The following is a 21,963-nucleotide window of genomic DNA, read 5'->3' as shown; positions in this document are numbered from 1 at the left end:
ATATGCATGTACCAGTGTATTCTGTGCGTTCAAGCGTAGAGTGATTTCCCGTCAATGCGATGGTTTCACACCTTTGTGTTAAACAATTGGGACTAAAGTCAAGTACAATTTACATGTATTTTCACAGTCATTAAAACGTTGAAGAGGTGGAGGGGGCGGTTACGAAAAACGGTATATCATATCATGCCGTTGACCGTAGGTATACGTTCTCCGTGTAGCATGTGCCTGTCACGGACTAGATTAATTGTCTTGAGCATCGAGAGAGTGCCGTAAAACGAGCTAAAAACTGATAAGAATTAAAACATTTTTGTAGTCGGAAATGTTTAAAATCATTAAAAAACCGAAAAATAATATATTATAGTTCTACATGTAACCCTCTCCATCATGTAGATTACATTATAAAAATGATTAAATATTTTTGAAATAATAGGTATATCAACAGTTACATGAAAATTATTACGGGTGCAGATGATTTTTTAATTAAAAAATCTCTAAAATGATTGCTAAGGATTTTTGAAAACGTGCATTAAAAATACGTAATCATTTTAATATGTGAAATGGAAACAATACATCAGACATGGCCAGTATAGAATGACTCTCAGTGTTAGGTGGCCGTCTTATTGTCTAATAGCATACAGGTAAAAATCTCCGATCACCTTGTTCAACGGTAGGTCACACCGTCGCGGTTTAAACATGGCTGCAGCGAGCACCGCGATAAATTAACCGCGATGGTGTAACGCGGAAAGGATTAAATAACCGCGGGGGGAGCGCGGTCAAATACGGGATCCGCGTTGACGGTACTGTACCTCAAAATAAGTTGACATATTTTGTACCATAAACAAACCCATTTCATCGCTACAAGACCCCAAATTTGAAACGCTGAATAATATTACTAAATTCTTCACATCTTTGGAAAATGCCATGGACAAGTCCGTCATGCATATTTCGTCCAAAAATCTCATAACTTCTGAGACACGCACTGACATAAACTCTACCATTGTGGGTTTTGTATCACTGTGTAAATTATTTTTGATAGGACAAAACAGCATCAACCCTGGTTACCTAAACTCAGATATCGTTGAGAATCTGTTTGGACAACAAAGGGGCTTAAGAAATGGAATGAATACAAATCCAACTGTCGCCCAGTATGGGCCTGCAAATACTGCCATAATACCAGGGCAATGTACTGTTTCAGACAAGTCTAACTCTTCAAACAAAGCAAGCTTTTTCACAGCAACAACACCATGCCCACTAAACATCACCAGAAACAAGTCTCAAAATCAAAGAGAAGGGGGATTCGTATATGAAACTTTCATGCATACAGGGAATTATATTGACATGTACTTGTAGGATCATAGGTAAGATGATAAGTGATGTATACTAAATGTACTTAGTAATCATTTTCATGTCATTCACTTGATTGTGACCTGAAAAATAATAAGTAAACAAACTAAACATGTTTCAAAATATTTTTGAGGCTTCCAACATATTTTCTATATTGCTTACTCATTGTAAAGGGCATCTGTAGTGCTGTCTTCATAAAAATTCAAGAAATGAAAACTTTTATTTCATTGCCTTATTTTCTTGGTTGAAGTGATGATGTATATATATGTCTTACATGATTGTCTGAAAAAGTTTCAGAATGTCTTTGATCTAAATTCCTTTTTAATTTTAAAATGAAATAATACACATTAAAATAATATCAATATTTGTTTCAAATATTACAATTTAGATGCCCATCATATTATCATCCAAAATACAAAGAAATTTCGCGGGGAAATGTCAGTAGACTGTTTGTTGGTTTTTTCATTATATTGTATTTTTATACGATAATATTCCTTAATATACTTTATTTCAATAGAATAGATTAACAACACCGTATTGGCAGTCTATGTCATGGCTTTATTTTAATATATCAGTACATCATAAACTATTCAAATGTATGCAAAATATTGCAAATATAGCAATAGAGTAAGTTAAATGATCAACATCGACTTTTGGGTAGTTATGATGTTAGATCTTCAATGAACCAAACAATCAATCAATCAAGATGAATCAATCAATCAATAATTCAAACAATATTTCAATCAATATGCAAATCAATAAAGTATAATCAATGTTTTGCTTCAGTGAATGTCTCAATATGACAATCAATGTATCAATTTAATTGATTACTCAGTGTATTCAATGATGACAATCAACCCACTGCAATGTATCAATAGAATTATTCAATTACTCAGTGTATTCAATGACTCACTGTCAATCAATGTCTGAATGAAACAAAGTGTCAATTAAAGTAAGCCCGATTATTGGCCACGGACCTGGAAGTAAACAGAATCCGGGGCAGGCTTAAGCAAAATTCGGCCATATGTCTTCATGTATATAAAAACTATGATATGATGCATGAAGACATCCGCCACAAGCGGTCAAAATTTTGCACAATGCCATGACAATAAGACTGCGGAATTACTCGGCGTGGGATTTAGCATAAACTTTAACATTATTATGTAGTATGTTTAGGAGGCCAGCACGTATGGTTTTCAAAAATGTATTCTGAGCAGTATCAGACAAATGTACACCATCACGGTAATATTTTGGTGAACATTGTTGTAGATCAGGGTACTTTAAGCAGGCGCCCTTACGCTTGACAATAAATGGGGCTAATGATTTGTTAATTCTTTTTCGAGCGGTCTCACCGGCAATATTTGATAACATATGTCTGTAGTAATTTCGTGGGAGTATCTGGGACCATATGAATCTTGTATTCGGCAGAATTGTTTGTAGGTTAACAACGGTTAATTTCATGAATTTTTGCAGTCTTAGCAAGGGCATGGTCCCAATACTATTGCCTTCGCAATGTAACATTACCCAATCTGGGTGGCCTCTTTGTTCAATGATATTTGTAATTGTGGGCTCTACATCCTCCCAGACCAAACCACTCTTTCCATGCCAATATACTGTGATATTATGTTTCTGAAGGTCTAGGTGTAAGTTTCCAAATTGTTGGACAGCGTGATGGGATGCATGTTTGATAATTGACGAACCAATGATCCAGACCGTGGTGTTGGGACCTGAAAACTTAGTATTGAATAATAATACGAGGCTGTTATGAACACACATAAAATTATGCTTTACAATCTGATATATGAACAAAACGCGTTAGATTTCCATCTGCCTTTTGACTTAATGTCCTCCTCCGAATGCCCTTGCAAGTACAAATGTGTAGCTCCACCTATTCTAAATGAGTGGGATTTGAAAGTTGTTGTGTCAAGGCCAATAAATTTGACAGACTTATGTAGTACGGATGTGAATTGATATTTAGTAAGAGGTTTGTGGTTGAAATGACAGAAAAATAGGCCTTGTATTTGTGGTCTAACTGCCAAAAATTCACGCATGTGCTTGAATAAAGACTGGGTTTGAGAATTTATTTCAATCTGTAGCTTAGTACCCCTATTGTATTGGTCTGTTTTTGAACCTTTAATATACAGACCAATGTGTGTTTCATTAATGGTCACGTCGTGAAATAATAAGGCTGGTGCGTCATTACTAGTGAAAGTAAATTCGCTAATGCGCAATAATGCAAAAAATGCTAAATGAAAGGCTGCTGAAAACATAACAGCTTCATACAAGCTTGTGCACACCGTAGGTAGTATAGAAACTAATTTATTGAGACAAGATAGGGAAATTGGGGACCGTACATCCTTCGCTGGATTTAACCGACGGAAACCTTCTAACATTTTTTTAACTATAAAAGTTTTAGTGTTGTCAATTTGACCCTCTAACTGAAGCTTGTAACTAATACCGCTCAAATAACATCTCGCTGTTGAATAGGACACTTTATTTGCATGCAGGTATGCGATGTAGTTGATTATGTGGTCCAGTGGTGGAGGCCAACAAAAGATAAAATTGTGTTTGGTACAAAAAGTTTCAAAGGAATTTATGCCTTTTTGATACGTGGACGCAGTATTTTTGGATATTGCTGCCTCAAGTAAACATTCTACATGGGGTCTAAGAGGGACAACAATTCCGGAGGTAAACGGGCTGGAGTCTTGTCTGCCTGCGGAGCCAGGGATCTGAATCTTTCCCACTGAAATCGAGAAATTGAATCTGCAATGGAATTTTGGTAACCTGGGATATGCCTAGTTTTAATCTGAATGTTATTTTTCATACATAATAATACCAATGGTCTTACAAGAGACATGACACGTTGAGACTTACTAGACTTGGCATTCAATATATCGACCAGAGCTATGTTGTCAGTGTTTATTAGCAATTTCTTAGCTGTAAATTGATCTGCCCAAATCCACATGGCCACAAGAATAGGCACTAATTCCAAAAATGTAATATCTCTTCTTATATCTGGACCCCAAGACTCTGGCCAGGATATGACAACCCAGTGATTCTGGAAAATCGCACCTCCACCGTAGGAACCACAACTATCGGTAAAGAGGTTTAGGGTTTCATTATCAGACCAGTATAGTTCTGGGAATGGTGAACGCCCATTGTATTGGTCAAGAAATGTGAGCCAGATCCTAGCATCCTCTTTAACTGCTTGTGTAACCTTGATCAGGTGGTAATGTTTCCTAATACCAATTGTTGTGTTATAAAACCTGCGGTTAAAAGCCCTGCTACCAGGGATGGCTTTGGCGAAAAAGTTAAGCGAACCACAAAGTGATTCCATTTCTTTCAGGGTGGCTTTTTTAGAAGAAGTAATTGATGAAAGCTTGGACCTAAGTTCTGCAACCTTATTGTCAGGAATAAAAATGACCTTATCTATGGTATCAATACCTAGTCCTAAGAAAGATAGACGAGTACATGGGCCCTCAGTTTTCTTGTCGTTTATTGGGACGCCCAACTCACTGCAAGTTAACATGAACATTTCAGCAAGCTTTGAACATTGTAATGTATTTTGCTCGCCAACAAACAAAAAATCATCAAGATAATGGATGATATTATAATTTTGAGACTTTTGTGCTACGAGCCAATGCAAAAATGATGAGAATTTTTCAAAAGATGAACAAGCTATGGAACAACCAAAGGGCATGCATCTATCAAAATAGTATTTTTCTTGAAAACATATTCCTAACAGTGAAAAATCTGAAGGGTGAATAGGTAAAAGTCTGAATGCGCTAGACAAATCCATTTTACAAAGCAATGCCCCTTTACCATTCTCTTGGATCATAGAAATGGCTTGATCAAAAGAAGCGTAAGACACTGAGCACAGAATTGGATCAATATGCTCGTTGACGCTATTGCCAATGGGCGCTGACAAATTTGAAATTAACCTGTAGCCTCCATCTTTCTTGGGCAGGACCCCAACAGGGTTACACCTAATGTTGGGAAAAGGGGGTTGGGAAAAGGGGCCTGACATCCTTCCTAACGTAATTTCTTTCTCAATGATAGCCAAAAGTTGATCAGCATGTTCACTCGCGGACTTCATATTTTTGGATTGTAAGTAGGCTCTTGGGCCTATGTAATTCAAGTAAAAGCCGGATTTGAAACCATTTAATAAAAATTGAGCATTCTGAATATCAGGATATGTAGCGAGGTATTGCTCTAAAACGGAGATCTTAATTGGGGTTGAACCTAGGTGCATGAAATCTTGGTCTTGGTAGCTGATAATGCCTTGGGCGTAAGGGACGAAAATTGGTGTAATTTTGCGGGGCAAAATTTTGGTGTGCTGGATTTGGAGGGGGGGATCTGATGACTTGGGTCTGGGTCGACTGATAGGACCAACAATGCATGCGTGGGTGTGACTTGTTGCAATGCATGCATATATGCTGGAATGAACACTGGGGTTTGGGACAGGAACCTTTAAAGTTATAATCAAAACATTTGAGTGACGATTTTGACTGTTGTGGAGCTTGTTGAACTTGAGCCTGCATATACAATAACCATAACTCCGCATCGATAGAGCCAAATGAAATTGATGTGTTTTTTGACATTTTGAGACGAAACTGTCTGTCGTATTCAATCCAATTGCCATTTATATTACGGCTATATCCTAAACGTATTGTGTGGATATATTTCAAGATACCCTGTATGTCTGATGGGTGTCTAGCCAGGTATATGCTTGAGAAAATCAAAAATGCATCAAGCCAGGTGTTAATTGATGTAATTTTGTTAGTTTTAGTTTTTGGTTCAATAACTAACTGACCCTCAACTATGGAAAATTTGTGCGAATCCTGAGCGGATGTATCAACTGTTTCTGAATTGATGATTTTTGACAGATCAATGTATTGTTTTGACCATATTTTATCTTTGATGGTTTGAGGGACATGAACCCCAAGCTCATCAGAAATGCTTATTAAAGGGTTTTCACCTGAAGTTGATAGAGGGATTGATGGCGCTATGGAAGGTAGCGGTACTGCAGTCTGCTCACTGGTTGTGGGATCATCGACTGGTAGCTGATGCTCTTGATTTTGAGGTTGAGTGGACACAAACTGGACCGCTGCCTGCGTGGGCCTGCTCGGGCCTGCTTGGGTTTGGGTGGCTGTGGTTGCCGGATTAAGGGCCCTGAGAGCCGGATGAGCATTTGGCCTGGCGTACGGTGACTTGCTCTTTCTTTTAGACCTCAACATTTTCTAGGAAGTTAGCAAAGCTGAGTAACTTAAGATACAAAGTTATAAAGAAATATCAATGAAAATTAATGTATCATAAACGTTATAATATGGCTATAAAGTTATACCGTAAGTAAACAATAAATTCATTGTATCTGTTAACGTTACGTATTTATGCTATATGATACTAGTATATATTCTATATGCAACCGTAGTCCTAGGTCAGCACTAGCTATGTAGGCCCGTTAAGGCCTACTTGAATTTGAATATTTTAAAATTTATTGTAAATTAAAATTTTACAATGGAATATTATATTTTAATGATGATGACTAAACTTTTTATTAACCAAGTTATATCCATTGATAGCCCGCAATTTGACTTGAAATAAACCTACATCGTAATGACTATCTAATGTAACAATCATGGCCGCCTTAAAGAGAGAAGCAGACGAAATAAGAAAATTATCTTGTATTGCAAAGTTTTAAAACCCTCTAAAAAAAATAAATGGAATTGAATACGTACCGCAACTTGGACAATTGATTGAATTACACAAGATTACCCGATTACTATCCAACGATGATTAATCGAGCGATTAAGTCAGTCGTGATGAACAATGATTGAATTTTTTCCAGGTTGAAGCTGAGAAAGGTCGATACACAGTCGTGATGAACAATGATTGAATTTTTCCAGGTTGAAGCTGAGAAAGGTCGATACACTACTGCGCATGCGTAATATAAGGACCCCAAAAGGGGCCGTGCGAAAAGTTACGAGAACCTCATATTGAGGAGTTATCTTTCTTTCGATGTAGATATTAGTGAAATGGTTAATCTATTCATTTCCATAACATGACTTAACTCATATCGAGTTAAGTCGGATTACCTCAAAATATATGTTTTCCCCGTTCCACATTGCCCTGTTATGTCAAAACGATGCCCATCTAAAGCCCTCGCTGCAGCTTCAGCCCTCGTGTCCATCGTTTTCTTCAATTACGGAAAAAACTTTTCCGGATGTCCTTCTAATGTTTTAAATCTGCGCAGTCTCGGGGTGAATGTGAAATTAGTAACGTCACTACATGGCTTCTCGGTAGATCGAATGTTGACAGAAATCTGATTAATTCGCCGATGTAGAGCTTTAGGGGTTGAATTATCCGAAGTTTAGGACAGAGTTAAGTTGTTTGACGCTAGTTCTCTTTATTGTTATTGATTTAATCGCCAGGTCAGAGCAAATATCGCGCAACAGCAGATTTGTGAAAAATCGAGTTGCATCCCTGTTCGCTTTGCTCACTTCGTGAGCGAAGCTCATGGCTGAGTTTTTATTTATTTTGACTCTAGTTATTAGTTATTGATAAGATTGCCGACTCCTGTGGGTACAGGTCCTTACAAAACACTGAATAAAACATCCCGTACTTTCCCTAGGTTATAACTTAATTCGTATTTAATAACATCGTTAATTATGTTATTCAGTAGTCAACATGTTTTCAAGTTGTACAGTATAATGCCATGATGTGTATATAACCCATTGTTTAATTCGATTAAAATGTAAATATGCAAGGGGCGCAACTCAAGTTGCTCGCTAGATAGCGCCACCACATCACCGAGTTTTCGTAATAAAATCCGCCAACTGAAGGGTTTATGGGGAACAAAGAGGACCAAAAACCCTTGGCTAGCGAAGATGTGATTGGATTTGAATTAAGTTTTAATAAAGGACATCCTCTTTAATTTGCCTGGTCCAATATTTTGGCCTGACCTTAAAAATCAGCTATCAGGGAATTAAAATCGGTAAGTAGGTGACAGTTATACATGTAATTATTTTTAAAATAACGACATTCCTTTTCTCTGTGTAAGGGGATGGTGTGTAGCGTTTACCTTTCATGAATAATTATAATTTTGGTAAATACCGTTATAATTATCAAAAGTGTAAAATCTTCAAGGTATTTAAAATCCAAGCAAAAGAATGAATAACTTTTACAAATAACATTTTTATTTAGCTTAAAAAAAACAGGGTTCATGGGGAAATTGATACCAAATGATAAACAAAGTAACAAAACGGTTGGGTTTTTTTTTTAATTTTTTAATTTAAACAACAAAGAGGAAGAATAAAACCAATCAAAGTTGTATGAATGAAAGACGGAAGGCTGGAAACCTTGTTCTGCTGTAAACTTTACATGTATTTAAGGAGATTATTATATAAATCAACAAATGATAAGCAAATTTAAGCTAATTTTGAAGATTTATAGAATATATTTGAAAATGGATCCTAACTTTCTGGTACATGTAAGAAAATAAAGTATTTTGTTTTGATGTATTAAGTTTATTTTCTGAATTTCAACACAGTATAATGCACTCGATGTGTAATGTTTTTTAGATTTTATTATGTGGGGTTGCTTTTTAAATTTTTTTGAGTTAATGTGGTCGCTTCTCAAAAAATGTCTAAATTAAAAAATGTTATTATATATGTAGCAGACTGTTTATTCATATATAACGTTATTACTGGCAATATTCAAAAATTTTCATTATAAGGAGAAGAATACCTAAGTTATTTAGAACTTGTGTCTAATCCTTATGATTTAATCAATAAAATATGTTAAATTCAATTCATTAAACATTTTGCATGATGTTATGATAATAATTCATACAGATATGCAATATAAGACAGTTATGACTCTCATAATAACTTTTGGATGAAAATGATCTTATATTGTACATGTAATCTTGCCGTTCAAAAATCGAAATTCGAAAATGTATGTATCGATTTAAAATTTACATGTTCTGCACACTCATCAGTACCTGTGAATTCAGGTCAATTTATTCTACTATACTTAACTTCTGTCATAATTTATCTACACAATATTTCTTTCCAAGATTCATCCACATACATGTGGATGAATGTCGGGTAGGGGTTTTGCTGACATAAAACATTGACTTAATAAACTAGTATGCATGTATAAGATAACAGCATATTACAGATTAACAGGTGCGTCACATTACAGAGCAAAAAGAGGAAGATTTGGGCTCTGTAACAGTCGGTGCTACTGTTGCAGCCGGGGACTTCTCCTCTAACTGTTTCGGCTCAGTGGACGTCTTGATGATATCCGAATTATTAGTTATCCGGCTCGGATTAAAATCGTCCGATACTCCATTCAGAAAGTATGTGTCCATAATTCCTTTCCCCTTTATATCTACACCACCTCTTCTCTCAAGAATATAACCCACGTTTCGAATTTGACTGTGAAAAAGGTTTAATGCTATTTACAATTATATAACGTAATCTTGTACATTTTTATACAATGCTACATATAATCACTTAATACGTTTTACATGTTTTAAAATATGCGCCAATATTTTATTGAAAAATGAATTTACCAACAAAATGAAGTGTTTATCTTACTTGTATGTAGTATCACTGATATGAACCCGACCCGGAAGTCCATGACTTTCCATGCGCGAAGCTGTGTTTACGGTGTCACCAAAGAGACAGTATCTGGGCATCTTTGTGCCCACCACACCCGACACCACCGGCCCAGTATGGATGCCCACTCGGATCTGATTGGGAACAAGTTTTGGTAAGAATAAACTTTACATATTCTTTAAAGTTATAAAAGCTGGTTTTTTAAAAGATTTCTTCCAATGTAAAACTTGTAAATATGTGATAATTTCAAACATCTGAAATAAGTCTTAATCTAAACATGTATGTGTAGCTTTCTAGAAGGAAAAGTTTTGTCAGATAAAATGTAAAGCATTCAACATCATTATGAGAGTTTGTTTTTTTTGTTTTTAAAATAATTGTTATTTAATAAAATGTGTAAGTGTAATTTTGCTTAGATTCATTAGATCATACCATAAATATTAGAATTTTGTAATAAAGATTTTTGGACATTGAATTATTAATAGCAACTCTACAATAATACAAATTCATAGCAAATATTACTTCAATGTTGACTATTTAAAAAAGAATACAAATCAAAATCAAAATTCGTAATATTTTGGAAATAAGACACCACATACAATTTGAGACACATCACCAATTTCAGACTGAAGTTTAGTTATTCTCGATGCTCAGTTTAGTCACATGTTTTACCTAATATTCCCAATACATGCACAATTCAATACAGTTTTTTGAAGAAACTAGTTGAATAACAAAATCTTGTATTTTACTTGAATACATTTCTGTGATACAGGATTGATCACGTGATTTGTATCCTGAATCATATCGAGGCCCATATTTGACATCCTGATGGCATGGTCATCTCTGGCTTCCGGAACTCCTGATACAACCATGTAGGCATCACCAATTGTTTCCACCTACAAGTAATGAATGACATACAAAGTGAATGAACTTATTTCAAACCAGTGTAGGCAAAGCAGTAATATCAGAATCTTTGCTTTTCAGTTCAGTTAATATGTTTAATTTGAATTCAATTTATGCTTTGCTAAACAGAAAATACGTAAAATTCATATTTAATTTATGCTGAAAACTGAAAAATAATTATTTCATTAATGAGATCATCTGCATCGTACGACTTGTTGGCCCATTTGCGAAACTTACTTTATAAATGTCGTGTTTTGTTGTGAGCTGATCAAACCGTTGAAACAAATCATTCAGAAGTTTGACTATGTCCATAGGATGGCACAGTGCTGCCATGTTTGTGAACGTAACTATATCGCTAAAAAGGATGGTCACATTTCCGTGTTTCTCTAGAAAAAAGCATTGATTGTTAGCTATTTGAAATGATTCTTCGCTAAGTCGTTTATCAAACGTATAAAATGTTGATTCCGATATTTTATAAAAGCTGCTTTGTTTTATAATGGGATGACATGGATACTGATGATTAGTAACATATTAACATTATTGACATATTTATGTATACAAACTACTTTAAAAAAGTCCATTCTCTCATCAATATCAACCATCAAACATCAGAATAAAGGCAATTTTGTCCTAGAAAAAAGCTATAAACAACTAGTATTACCTGCTTCCACCGTCCGACCCTCTCTTAGCTGATTGGCTACTTTCACCGGAAGCATCTGATACAGCAACATGTCTGTCTTCTTCTTCTCCTGGTCAAGAGCCGCCGCTAGTTTCTTCATGTCAGCTGTGGTTTGGTCCAACTTCTTACTTTTATTTAAAATAGGAAAGGGTATAATTTAACTATGTTCAACTTTTTAAATTGTTATCTTTATCTCTCTCTCTCTCTCTCTCTCTCTCTCTCTCTCTCTCTCTCTCTCTCTCACATTCTCTTTCTCTCTTTCTGTATGTCTAAATATTAGTTAAGCATAACTATAATTTCTTTCAAATTCATTCAATGTCAACATGGTTGTGCAATTGTTTGGAATACACTAGTGCATGTCAGGGAGTAAGTGTGTATCGATATCCATATCTGTAGACATACTGAGAGAGAGAGAGAGAGAGAGAGAGAGAGAGAGAGAGAGAGAGAGAGAGAGAGAAAGACTTGTACCTCATCTCAACATCCGCTCGTCTTTGTTCGTTCATGAACATGATTTCCATGGTCATGTTGTCTTGAGGAATGTTTGTGAGGTACGTCGTGGAGGAGATCAGATCCCCTAGGCTGTCAAAATGAGGCGTGCCTATAAACATTATCTCCTCCTTCTCCTCCAAAGGAACCATGTGACCTACATTCATTTGAATTTAAAAATTGTGATGTAAGCAATTAATTAAATGCAAAGATTTATCAAGTTAACATGAACAGAACAAACTCGGAATTAGACCTACTGATTCAAATGTTTGCAGACTAAAGAACAATTACAACAATTCGTAATTACACGGCATATTGTAATAATATAATTGCTTAATATTTCGTTAGAATTAAATTGTTAGTAAATAACAAACCCCGTAGAACAGGACAGTCTGATTTCGGGGGAGATCCATTGAGAGTCTTTACTTTTGGTTGCAAGAAAAAATACATGTATGAACTGTTACAACTCATGATAGCGTCATATTCAAACTTCATCTCAGGTTCTTTAATCTCAAAGATGTCATTTATTTTTGCTCCTTCTTCTTGAATTTCATTACAAAGGGTTTTCAAGTGCAAGCCCGCACTTTGAATGAACATGTTTTTGTCAAAAACGACACTAAACGGTAAAGCTGTATTTAAACTGATTTCGGGAACCGCCACCACGTTGTTTTCACGCGCATGCGCGAGTTGCTGAAGTTTGCTTTCTACGTGATTTTTCATGAGTTGGTCCTCTCCAGTAAAAGCTGCAATCTTTTGTTCCTCAAGAACCTTAACTTCAGTGATTACATGTTCACAATATTTTTGTTTAAATATCTCCCCCGTTTTCCTTGTAACAACTGTCATGCTGATTCGAGTTCCGAAAATTTGCAGTGCAACTTCAGTTAACATTCCTGTTAAAATTAATACAACATTTGTATGTTTCAGTTAACATTTAAAATAATATTTTGATCTTCACATTTTTTTTCATTCAAAAACTAATGTTTATTGATTATGCTGTTGTTTCTTCTTACCAATGGCCGCCGGATACATTCCCGGTCGTACGGTAAACACGTGTACAAACAACTTCCCATCTTTTTTTTCACATCTAAAATCAATAACACGGTATTGAATCATTGATTTACATCACTGAATGTACAAAGCTTTATATGAAACACATACTAATTATTTCAACAGGAAAAGGAAATTAATGATTTTGATATTTACAAAAATCAAGGACAGAGAACGTTTTGATGCAATGCATACAATTGTACATATCTATCTACCAAGGTAGGTTTTGCTAATACCGGAAGTGAGGAGGTCTCATGCCTTTGTAGGTTAAGGCCAAAAGGGAGTGTAGAAGATCCAAATTCTGCACAAATGTATGAAAATCTTTCCCAAGAGTGCGCAACATCCGGTCGTATCCACAACTTGTTGAGTAAAAGTAGAAGTAGTGTCCATATGACTCCAACACACCACTTACGTCTAACCCTGTATAGTAAGAAAAAAGACTTCCACAGGCCGTAACGTTCATAAGGAATATACAGCATTGTAAGGACCCATGAACTAACACTTTTATAAATGAAAAAAAAAAACTGTTGTCTGGTGCATTATTGACTATTATGATGCAGAGATAATTTGTAAGTTTAAAATGAGAGTTTTGGATATTTTACAATCCATGAAATATAGTAACAAATCATAAGGCTTTCGTTGACCCAAATTGTAAAGCTCGGTGCATGGTTGTAATGTATCTTACAGTGCATTTTGCCCACCAGGTGCACAGCCGTAGATTCTTTATGATCAAAAGTTCCTGTCGTATTTACAGACTCAATCACCCTGAGGTCTTTCATAACAGAGTTATAACTTTGGTAAAGGCTTTCTTGTTCATCTATACTCACCCATTTTTTTCCCTAGATATCGAAAAGTTCAGATGTTTATAGAATATATGCATAACATAAATGATCAAAAAGTAGTCCCTATCCTAGTGTCCGAATAAATACATCGGAAGCTCTCCGGCTAATCTTTGCTAGACCTAGACAAGTATGTATGCTAGATTCCAAGTTTAAGAGAAGATTTTAAAGATTTTAACCAGAAGTGTAGTGCCTTTACCATTAATGTTTACTCATAAGTAATAAGATCTAGTCATTAATTTACAATTTATGTTCCTTCCCCTTCCCCCTAAAATATTATTTTCATCGGAATGTTTTTTGCCAGTTTAGCTACTGATTATTTGAAATGCCAGAAAGTGACCCGCAATATACCAAACCGGTGATGTCATAAGAACTACTGTCAAAGTCCAAAGATTGAAATATAATGTGACAAAGATCCGTTTCCTTACATAATATCCTTTCTGTTGACACCAAACAACCATTTACAAACATGTGTTTTACATATTTTGTATCTAAGTTGTAAAAGGAGATTCGGAGTAACCCAAACGACTGCAGTTTTTCCCTTCATCATATGATAATCCAGCTTTCAATTGGCATTGGGACCAACAATTTTTCTGTCTATTCATTCGGTTTTATATTGGGCAAAAATGTTAAAGTTAAATCATCTACCATTATTTTTCTTATCAATGAGCGGAGATTTAAGAATAATTTCTTTTATTTTTTTTTCATAAAATGATAAGAAATGCTGATAGTTATTAATCCTAAAACACTTCTAGAACAATCCTAAAAATCTTTTTGTTTCATCGTTTATGCGCTGATAAACAAAGGACTAAAAATCTAGGTAAATCACGGATTGAAAGCAGGCTATAATTACTATCACAACACTAATCACACCTTTTGTTTTATACCCCATTATCAAATGTGTGCAAAACGGGAACACACACTCCCCCCATCCCCAATGATCCTACATATTAAATTCGCCAACTTTACCATAAGTGAACGATGGCGGACAAAATATTATTATAGTGTTATGTTCTCAATTTTGAATTTGAAAGGTGACAGTGAATAATAATCTACAACATGACAACTTTTTTGTATTTACTACATCTGACAACATGACAGAAGCAAACGAAAAAGGTCGAATCAGAAACATAGAGTTACAAATACTGTCTTCAATGATTTTGTTTATGCAAAGGAAAGAAATAAATAGTCTAAATAGTCTAAATGAGTCTAAATAGAATAATTTAATTCATTCTTCAGGTTGGGTATAGAGAAACCAGAAACGCGTCGCATTTCACCCCATTTACATTCTGGTAATTTCACTTGAATAATTCACCTGTGTTATTTGAAATGGCGACAACCAGGCTAATCGTTCTTTTATCGTCGTAGTAATGGAACAACATGAAATCGTTGTCATCGTCAAGGGAGGCCTCTTTACTGTAAGAAATACCGAGTACATTTATTCGATTTTTTATGTTGTTTTAATGGCGCGATGCGTTAAAGCTAAATATATGGTAAACTTTATAGTAAATTGTTTTATTTAGCTTTATAAAGTAGGTATAAAATGATATTACATAATAAATACAGTCGTGTTCATAAGTGAGATTAGTCGAAGTGATAATATTCATGGACACGTTAACAGTCAATTATTTATTGCGTGATAAAAAATGTTTTACTTAATTAATCAGATAATGTGTAACTTCATCAGATGAATGAGTTTCTTACAGAACAGCCTGCCAGACTTCTTCTCCATACTTCTTTAAAACCATCTCACGAAGACACAGATGAACGTGGCCGTGCTTAAACGTAAACACAACGAATGATTTATAAAAACAATTGATCACCAGTCAAGTGTTACACAGGAAAAAAGAGAGAAAATAATTAAGGAATAAAGAATCATTCTTTGAGTATTATGAGGTGATAATTTTGGTCGGGGCATGATCAAATCCAATAAAGCCCAAAGGGCTTTATAAGAGATTTGATCATGCCCCGACCGAATTTATTATCTCATAATATTCAAAGAATGATTCCTTATTACTAAAATGCATATTTATATAATTTTCAGCGATGGAACGATTGAAAATAAAAATATTACGTATGCAAACCGACAAAGACACTGGAAAATGAAAATATTGAAGAGGAACTACATTTTCACTGACTGTTTGTTTATTAATAATATTAAGTGCATCGTGTTTTAAAAATATGGTACTTCAAGCACGTTTTCTTTACACATTATTATGGTGAAGGATTCCTTGTTCATCTTATCCTTTTATCTACCATGGAGCACAGAAGACAATTTTAATTCATCCACAAATAATTTTAATTCATCTATACATACCCTTCGCCCTAACACCAGAAACCCTAGTCAAAGGGCAATGGCTTTTATCATTTTATTTAAATTTTTATTTTGTTGGAGACTAAACAGCTCGCTATAACGATGCAGTTTGTTATCTTTTTCTCAATTTCATAAGGATTAAAGAAGAATATATCAAATGTATGCAAGATATGCAATTTTACTAAAAGCGAACAAAATGGCCCCACCCCTACCCTAGAACTTATAACTCTGAGTTATTAAATTGACAGTTTCACATGAAGAAACAAACTTGTTGTTCAACCGTGTATTATGTACCTAATACGTATGTTTGGAATAGCAAACACATGTACATCGAATGGTACAGTATTCGACCAAAATATGTGTCCCGGAAGTTTTAAGAACATGCATTGTAACAGCTATGCTCATCTCTCCTTCCTCTAAGATGCTTCTCGTCAATTTCGGTAAGGAATGGTTTAGTAGTTTGAGAAGCTGCAAATGCTCAAATGTGTATGTCCATCGCACAACAAGCGACTAAAGATTGCATGCTCCGACTGAATTTACCGTTTTATTGATTTTAAGAAATTCACAAAATAATGTTACAGTATTGAAGCGGGCTGCCAAAGATTGAATTTGCCTGGGTCTGTGTTTCCAGTAAAATATATTTCCAAAACGAAAATTCGTGTCAGACTGTGCTTTGCATTATGTACATTCAAACCTGATTGTGACAATTATTTTTTTTTTTGATAACTGTAAATCTAGATTTTTCAAAAAAAAAAATATCATTAATTAATCGACTACTGTGGTACAGCTAACTCATCCTCAGATAACTTTGCGGAAATAGTTTGGCATTGAACATACATAGCTTGGCATAGATCAAGGTCAATCAACGGAAACATTCTACATGTAGTATTTGAAAGCATGATTGTTATGCCAACACAAATTTCATTTCCGTGTTTCCATAACTCTGTATCAAAATTCATTTGACAATTTTTGTTAAATCACATCTGAGTCACTTTTGAATAAAACAGTATTTTAAAAAAGATAAGCAACTGGCATTATAAATAATAAATTTAATACCTACTGAAATATATAAACACGTATTTGCCGTTTCACATTTTACTGGGGACAGAATCCAGAATTTTTTTCATAATACGTGATTTACAATGTACCTTTTTGAAATATCTATCAGTCGTTTTTAAACCAATATTTTCATGTCAACTCAAACAATGTGTAACCTATATATTTATTTTGTTAGTTTCATACTTTCTTCATACATACTATCACAGAAACATGATTTAAACTTACCATTTTCTCTATATAGATGCCAGATTATATTCAAATTATATCCATATGCTCCATGTCTTCTTGTCTACAAAGATTAAAAAGTAAACTATTCACTTTCTCCATCTCTATCGCCATATCCCATTCGTCCAATGAGCATTTTTTTAAAAATTCAATTACACTTACTTTCAATAGGAATGACTCCTCGAACTAAAGTGACATTAACAGCAAAAATGCAATCACCGAAGGGAAATGTTTCTACAAAACAAAATCAATAAAAAAAAATCCACTGGACATTACGATAAATATCTAAAATGATTAACTAAAAAGGTCCAATCATTCTAGTTGATTTTGTCAACAAATTTGGTCTGAACCTTTTAAATAAAACGATACTCAAGTATTAATATACTTTACCTAGAAGAGCCTAAGATTTCTACTTGAGCAGGTAAAGGCAAAACGAGTACTAGTGGTTTGGATAATCAAAAGTGTGAGTAATTAGTCAAATGACCATTTATCTATGTTCTGCTTCTGTTGATACGTCAGAGGATAACAACAAACATAAAAACAAGAAAGTCCACGGAGAATTCTATTTGTCACGAATGTAACTAGGCATCGATGCATAACAATAACGACCAATCGATTCCCAATAGATCATATCTAATTTGTTCTCACACAATGCTTACCTCTACATGTAATAGCGACTAATGTGAAGGCAGCCGATATGCTTATTAGTGTTTTCTTAATCAGCTCTTAACATATTGTCATTCTTGATGTGAATAACAAAAACCGCTCACTATTGATTTGCTTGAAGAAAAATCTATGTAGTTATTCTGAATAATAATATGGGTTTGTTGTTTGAAAGTTTGAAGCTTAAAGGAAACTTATGCTAGTTTTCCTGTTCAATTCTACATAAATCGAAGCGCTATAGCAGGATGCATATGAAACTTTACTCTGAGGTCAATAGATGTTCCCTAAAAGAAATTGATAAGGATATATTCGTTCATTACACTTTTCCTAAACCACTTAGGTGTTACGCAATCTTATTTCAAAATAGAAATTTAATGACATCATAACAAGATGAAATCGGATTAAATTTGCTCTGATATAATTTGGCATTTTTATATTGGAAATATATTTGATCGATTTTAAAAAATCTAAAAAATATCTTTAAAAAATCTTTATAACTAGGCGATGGCTATCTTTTTCTTTTTTTATATCGAGGAATGTGTACGTAAAGTGGGGCAAAATTAAAAGGAAAGGATTTGATTATCGTAAATTATTATGCAAGAAGAATGAAAGCAAATTTTCATCTGATCACTTTCGTTAAGTACATGAAATTCATGAAATTGATTTCACCTTTAGACACGAATTCAGATAAACAGACCCTTGGTTTAAGCAAACTAATGTTCGTGACAGGATCTTGAGTTGTGAGAAGTTTATAATATTTGTAATCATACGAAAAAAAGAGATTAAATTCACACTAAATGTAATCAGTGTAATAGAATTCCAAGCATCTACTGCTGTTTTCATGTGTCATGGTGTGAATTTTAATTATTCGGACTGACTTGAAAATGCTACACAAAATTAATGGCAAAGTAAACATTAAATACACAACGTAATTCATTAAAGGGTGCGTATATATATATATATATATATATATATATATATATATATATATATATATATATATATATATATATATATATATATATAAACCTAAAAAATTCTTGACATGCAAAAAAAAAAAACGAACTTTGGTGATTGTTATGAATAAACTGCAAAAAGAGGGGGTGGGGTAGCCAGCCAGCCTCCCTCCCCCCCCCCCCCCCGGTTCCGACGCCTATGTCAAGGCCAACACTTTTGTCTGCAACTTTAACAAAAACAAATGCTCCATGTTCAAAAAAGTCCATTTCAGAAAAAACAATGGAATCCGATTTTAACGAGTTTCTGTCTTGTGGTTTGAGAGTAGTTTTGATCACCAACAAAAATGGACTAACTGACTAACGGAAGGACGGACTGGTTAAAACCATTATAACTTGTTGCGTAGGGTGAGATATTCAACCATTCTGTGTACATGAATGCTACTACATGAATAAAATTAACAAGTAACTCAATAGCTGTTTGACAAAACATTTTATTATAATTCTCGTTAATCTTTCTGTGATATCGTGGGGTTCTCTTCGTGTATCTTAAAAAATGTATGATGTGTCAGCGCAGAAAGTCTGCTTCCAACTAACGATGATTGTAAACATAAAGTCAGATTTCACACTTATACATAAGTATACCCCACGTCAAGTTAAATTCTGAAAACTGAAAGTGTGTTGGTTTGTTGGAGGTTTAAAGGGCATAATCACAATAAGGGTCAGATTATATTTTTCTATATTTTATTGTTTACAATTATTTAGAAATGCATTTCTAATGACCAACCGAAATGTGAGTGTCAGTAGATGAGTCATGAACTAGATTAAGACGTCAAAACTTTTTTATGTAAATAAGACTCGTGCCTTGTTTATGTTTACATTGGTGAAATATACTTTTTCAAGCTGATTTTTTTATCTATTCTTATTCGTTTTAAACAAAAAAAAACATAGTTCCTAGCATTTGTCACTTCATTTTATGTATTAACATGGATTTTTCAAAATGTAAACAAAAACTTCATAACAAAGAATTGTGAGTCCTTATCTCGCTAAAATGTATAACTCGCCGGCTGAAACTAACATTTTTGTTATTTATTAAAAATGCCTTACCTTACAGATACATTGTAAACATTAATTTAATTTAATGAGTATTGGTTTAGTTACAAGATGCTCGACCAGTTATAACACATCCTGCAATACAATATTAAGTTAAACAAAAATCTAATAGACTTATAACATATGAAAATTGACACAGTATGATTAACATGATGCTAAATTTTGGAGTTTGTTTTGGTACATGAAACAATTTAAACTTACATAAATCAGACGTTTCATGGCGTTATCAATTTTAATTTGTTCGTCTTCCTTCTGTTATTGATCATGACCGGAGCTATAAGTAAAGTATGATTTATAAACAAGCTTGAGATTCGCTCTATCCCGGAAGTCCTCTTACGCATACTTCGTTATAATTTCCTTGTAGAGGCAAGGTCGTACAGATAGTTAATACATGTGCTCAGTGGCGTAGCTACCATGTATGCTTATATGCCTGAGCATGCACATCATGGGGGGGGAGGAAGAAAACTCAGTAAAACAAGCATTCTGAGAGTATTGCATAAGCAATACACGTCCCCTACCTTACCCCGGTCCTACTTGACATTATTTTAAATCTCCACCATAGAATATCACAGCTTTATTGAGATATTCTTTACAATAAAATAGGTGAAAATGAACTTAAGAATAAAAGCTTTGAGTGGGTCAAAAACGTCAAAAGTTTTTTCTTCTTTAAGCTTTTAATAAATTTTGTGGTTTAATTTTATGCCTAAACTATAACCAAAACAATTTTAACTGCCTAAAATATGCTTAAATAGTAAGCATTCCTTTCAATTTCTGTGATGATTTTTAGTGTTAAAAATCGTTAGAATGAGCTTCCAGGGCCTTCGCCCCCTGGGCCCCCATCAGGCTTCGCCCTCGACACACTGGGGGGGGGCTCATGGCGGCCCCCAGACCCCCTGCCATTTTAAGCATGCACTTCGTGTATGGTCTAGCTGCCTGCATCTGCTATTTGATTGTCGTGAAAATTTTCTCTCACGAAACGCTAAATTTATCAACTGAATTGATCAAAGATCAAAAAAGTGGATTTGCTAATACGAGACAGTACACAGAGGAGGACCACAGAGGGGGCAATCATTACAGAAACAGATAACCATCTACAGGATTGCAAGGGGAATGAGCCAGTAGGGTGAACTCGTTTTCTCCTCATAACTAACAGTGAACAAAGCAAATACTTATCGACATACTGGTATGTCACGAAGCAGGAGACTAAAATTTTTAAACTACGATGGTGTTCTGGCTCATCATTAACAGTTACAGGATGTTGACGGAAACGTTAGCTCACGCTTGCTTTCTGTTTCAGTATCTATGCACTCTCTATCTGCCTTACAATATCAGATTCCTTCACAATTCCGTATATGCAACTGCTTACTAAAATTTAAACATGTATTTTGAGCGGCAATGACTTTCTGACTTGAAGTCTGTCTCTGTGTGTGTTGGTATGCTTACCATGCTGAGCACTTCCAGTTTATTTTGAAAAACGCTCCGCCTTGTCTCAACACATACATGTATTTCCATATTTAAAAAAATATGTTGTAACAAAGCCGGTGTTCTATTTTCATTTGAAGTTTATTTGAATCATATACATTAGAAGGATAAATATCGTGCTAACAAGAGAGATAAAGATGTTCTGGTTGTTAAGCTGGGCTTAATTTACATGAACTAAATAATTACTGTTCATTGATATACTGATATAAATTACAGATTGTACCCGTGTAAACTT

The 21,963-nt window shown here is 34.5% G+C and overlaps 2 protein-coding genes across 4 annotated transcripts; both read right to left on the bottom strand.

Moving 5' to 3' along the window:
• Positions 1-2,889: 2,889 nt before the first annotated feature.
• Positions 2,890-7,201, bottom strand: LOC128162423 (uncharacterized). Its single transcript, XM_052825629.1, has 2 exons — positions 7,083-7,201; positions 2,890-6,584 (listed from the first exon to the last, which is right to left on the bottom strand). The coding sequence occupies exon 2, from the start codon at positions 6,579-6,581 to the stop codon at positions 5,571-5,573; it is 1,011 nt and encodes a 336-aa protein (XP_052681589.1). The 5' UTR covers positions 6,582-6,584; positions 7,083-7,201; the 3' UTR covers positions 2,890-5,570.
• A 1,298-nt stretch (positions 7,202-8,499) lies between these two features.
• LOC128162078 (soluble guanylate cyclase gcy-35-like) lies at positions 8,500-20,567 on the bottom strand. Of its 3 annotated transcripts, none has more exons than XM_052825269.1 (14): positions 20,448-20,567; positions 17,680-17,751; positions 17,518-17,581; positions 15,624-15,697; positions 15,235-15,335; positions 13,317-13,500; positions 13,044-13,117; positions 12,408-12,923; positions 12,016-12,190; positions 11,521-11,675; positions 11,106-11,254; positions 10,715-10,861; positions 9,948-10,102; positions 8,500-9,785 (listed from the first exon to the last, which is right to left on the bottom strand). In XM_052825269.1, the coding sequence occupies exons 3-14, from the start codon at positions 17,518-17,520 to the stop codon at positions 9,539-9,541; spliced, it is 1,980 nt and encodes a 659-aa protein (XP_052681229.1). In that variant the 5' UTR covers positions 17,521-17,581; positions 17,680-17,751; positions 20,448-20,567; the 3' UTR covers positions 8,500-9,538. The 3 variants fall into 3 exon arrangements, with proteins under 3 accessions (XP_052681229.1, XP_052681230.1, XP_052681231.1); XM_052825270.1 differs by lacking the exon at positions 20,448-20,567 and adding an exon at positions 17,908-18,235; XM_052825271.1 differs by having other exon boundaries at positions 8,505-9,785; positions 11,530-11,675.
• Positions 20,568-21,963: the final 1,396 nt, after the last annotated feature.

The sequence above is a fragment of the Crassostrea angulata genome, chromosome 9, assembly GCF_025612915.1.
Source record: "Crassostrea angulata isolate pt1a10 chromosome 9, ASM2561291v2, whole genome shotgun sequence".
NCBI lineage: Eukaryota > Metazoa > Mollusca > Bivalvia > Ostreida > Ostreidae > Magallana > Magallana angulata.
The sequence above is the reverse complement of the archived record's forward strand: the minus strand, read 5'-3'. Positions and strand labels throughout refer to the sequence as shown.

Excerpts from the sequence above, each read along its gene's own strand:
- LOC128162078 (XM_052825269.1), bottom strand. Across the intron at positions 15,336-15,623 it reads GAAGTCTGGCAGGCTGTTCT|TAAAGAGGCCTCCCTTGACG; the intron begins GTAAGAAACTCA and ends TATTTCTTACAG. Across the intron at positions 13,501-15,234 it reads CGCCATTTCAAATAACACAG|GGTTAGACGTAAGTGGTGTG; the intron begins GTGAATTATTCA and ends CTTACTATACAG.
- LOC128162423 (XM_052825629.1), bottom strand. The coding sequence starts at position 6,581 with ATGTTGAGGTCTAAAAGAAAGAGCAAGTCACCGTACGCCAGGCCAAAT.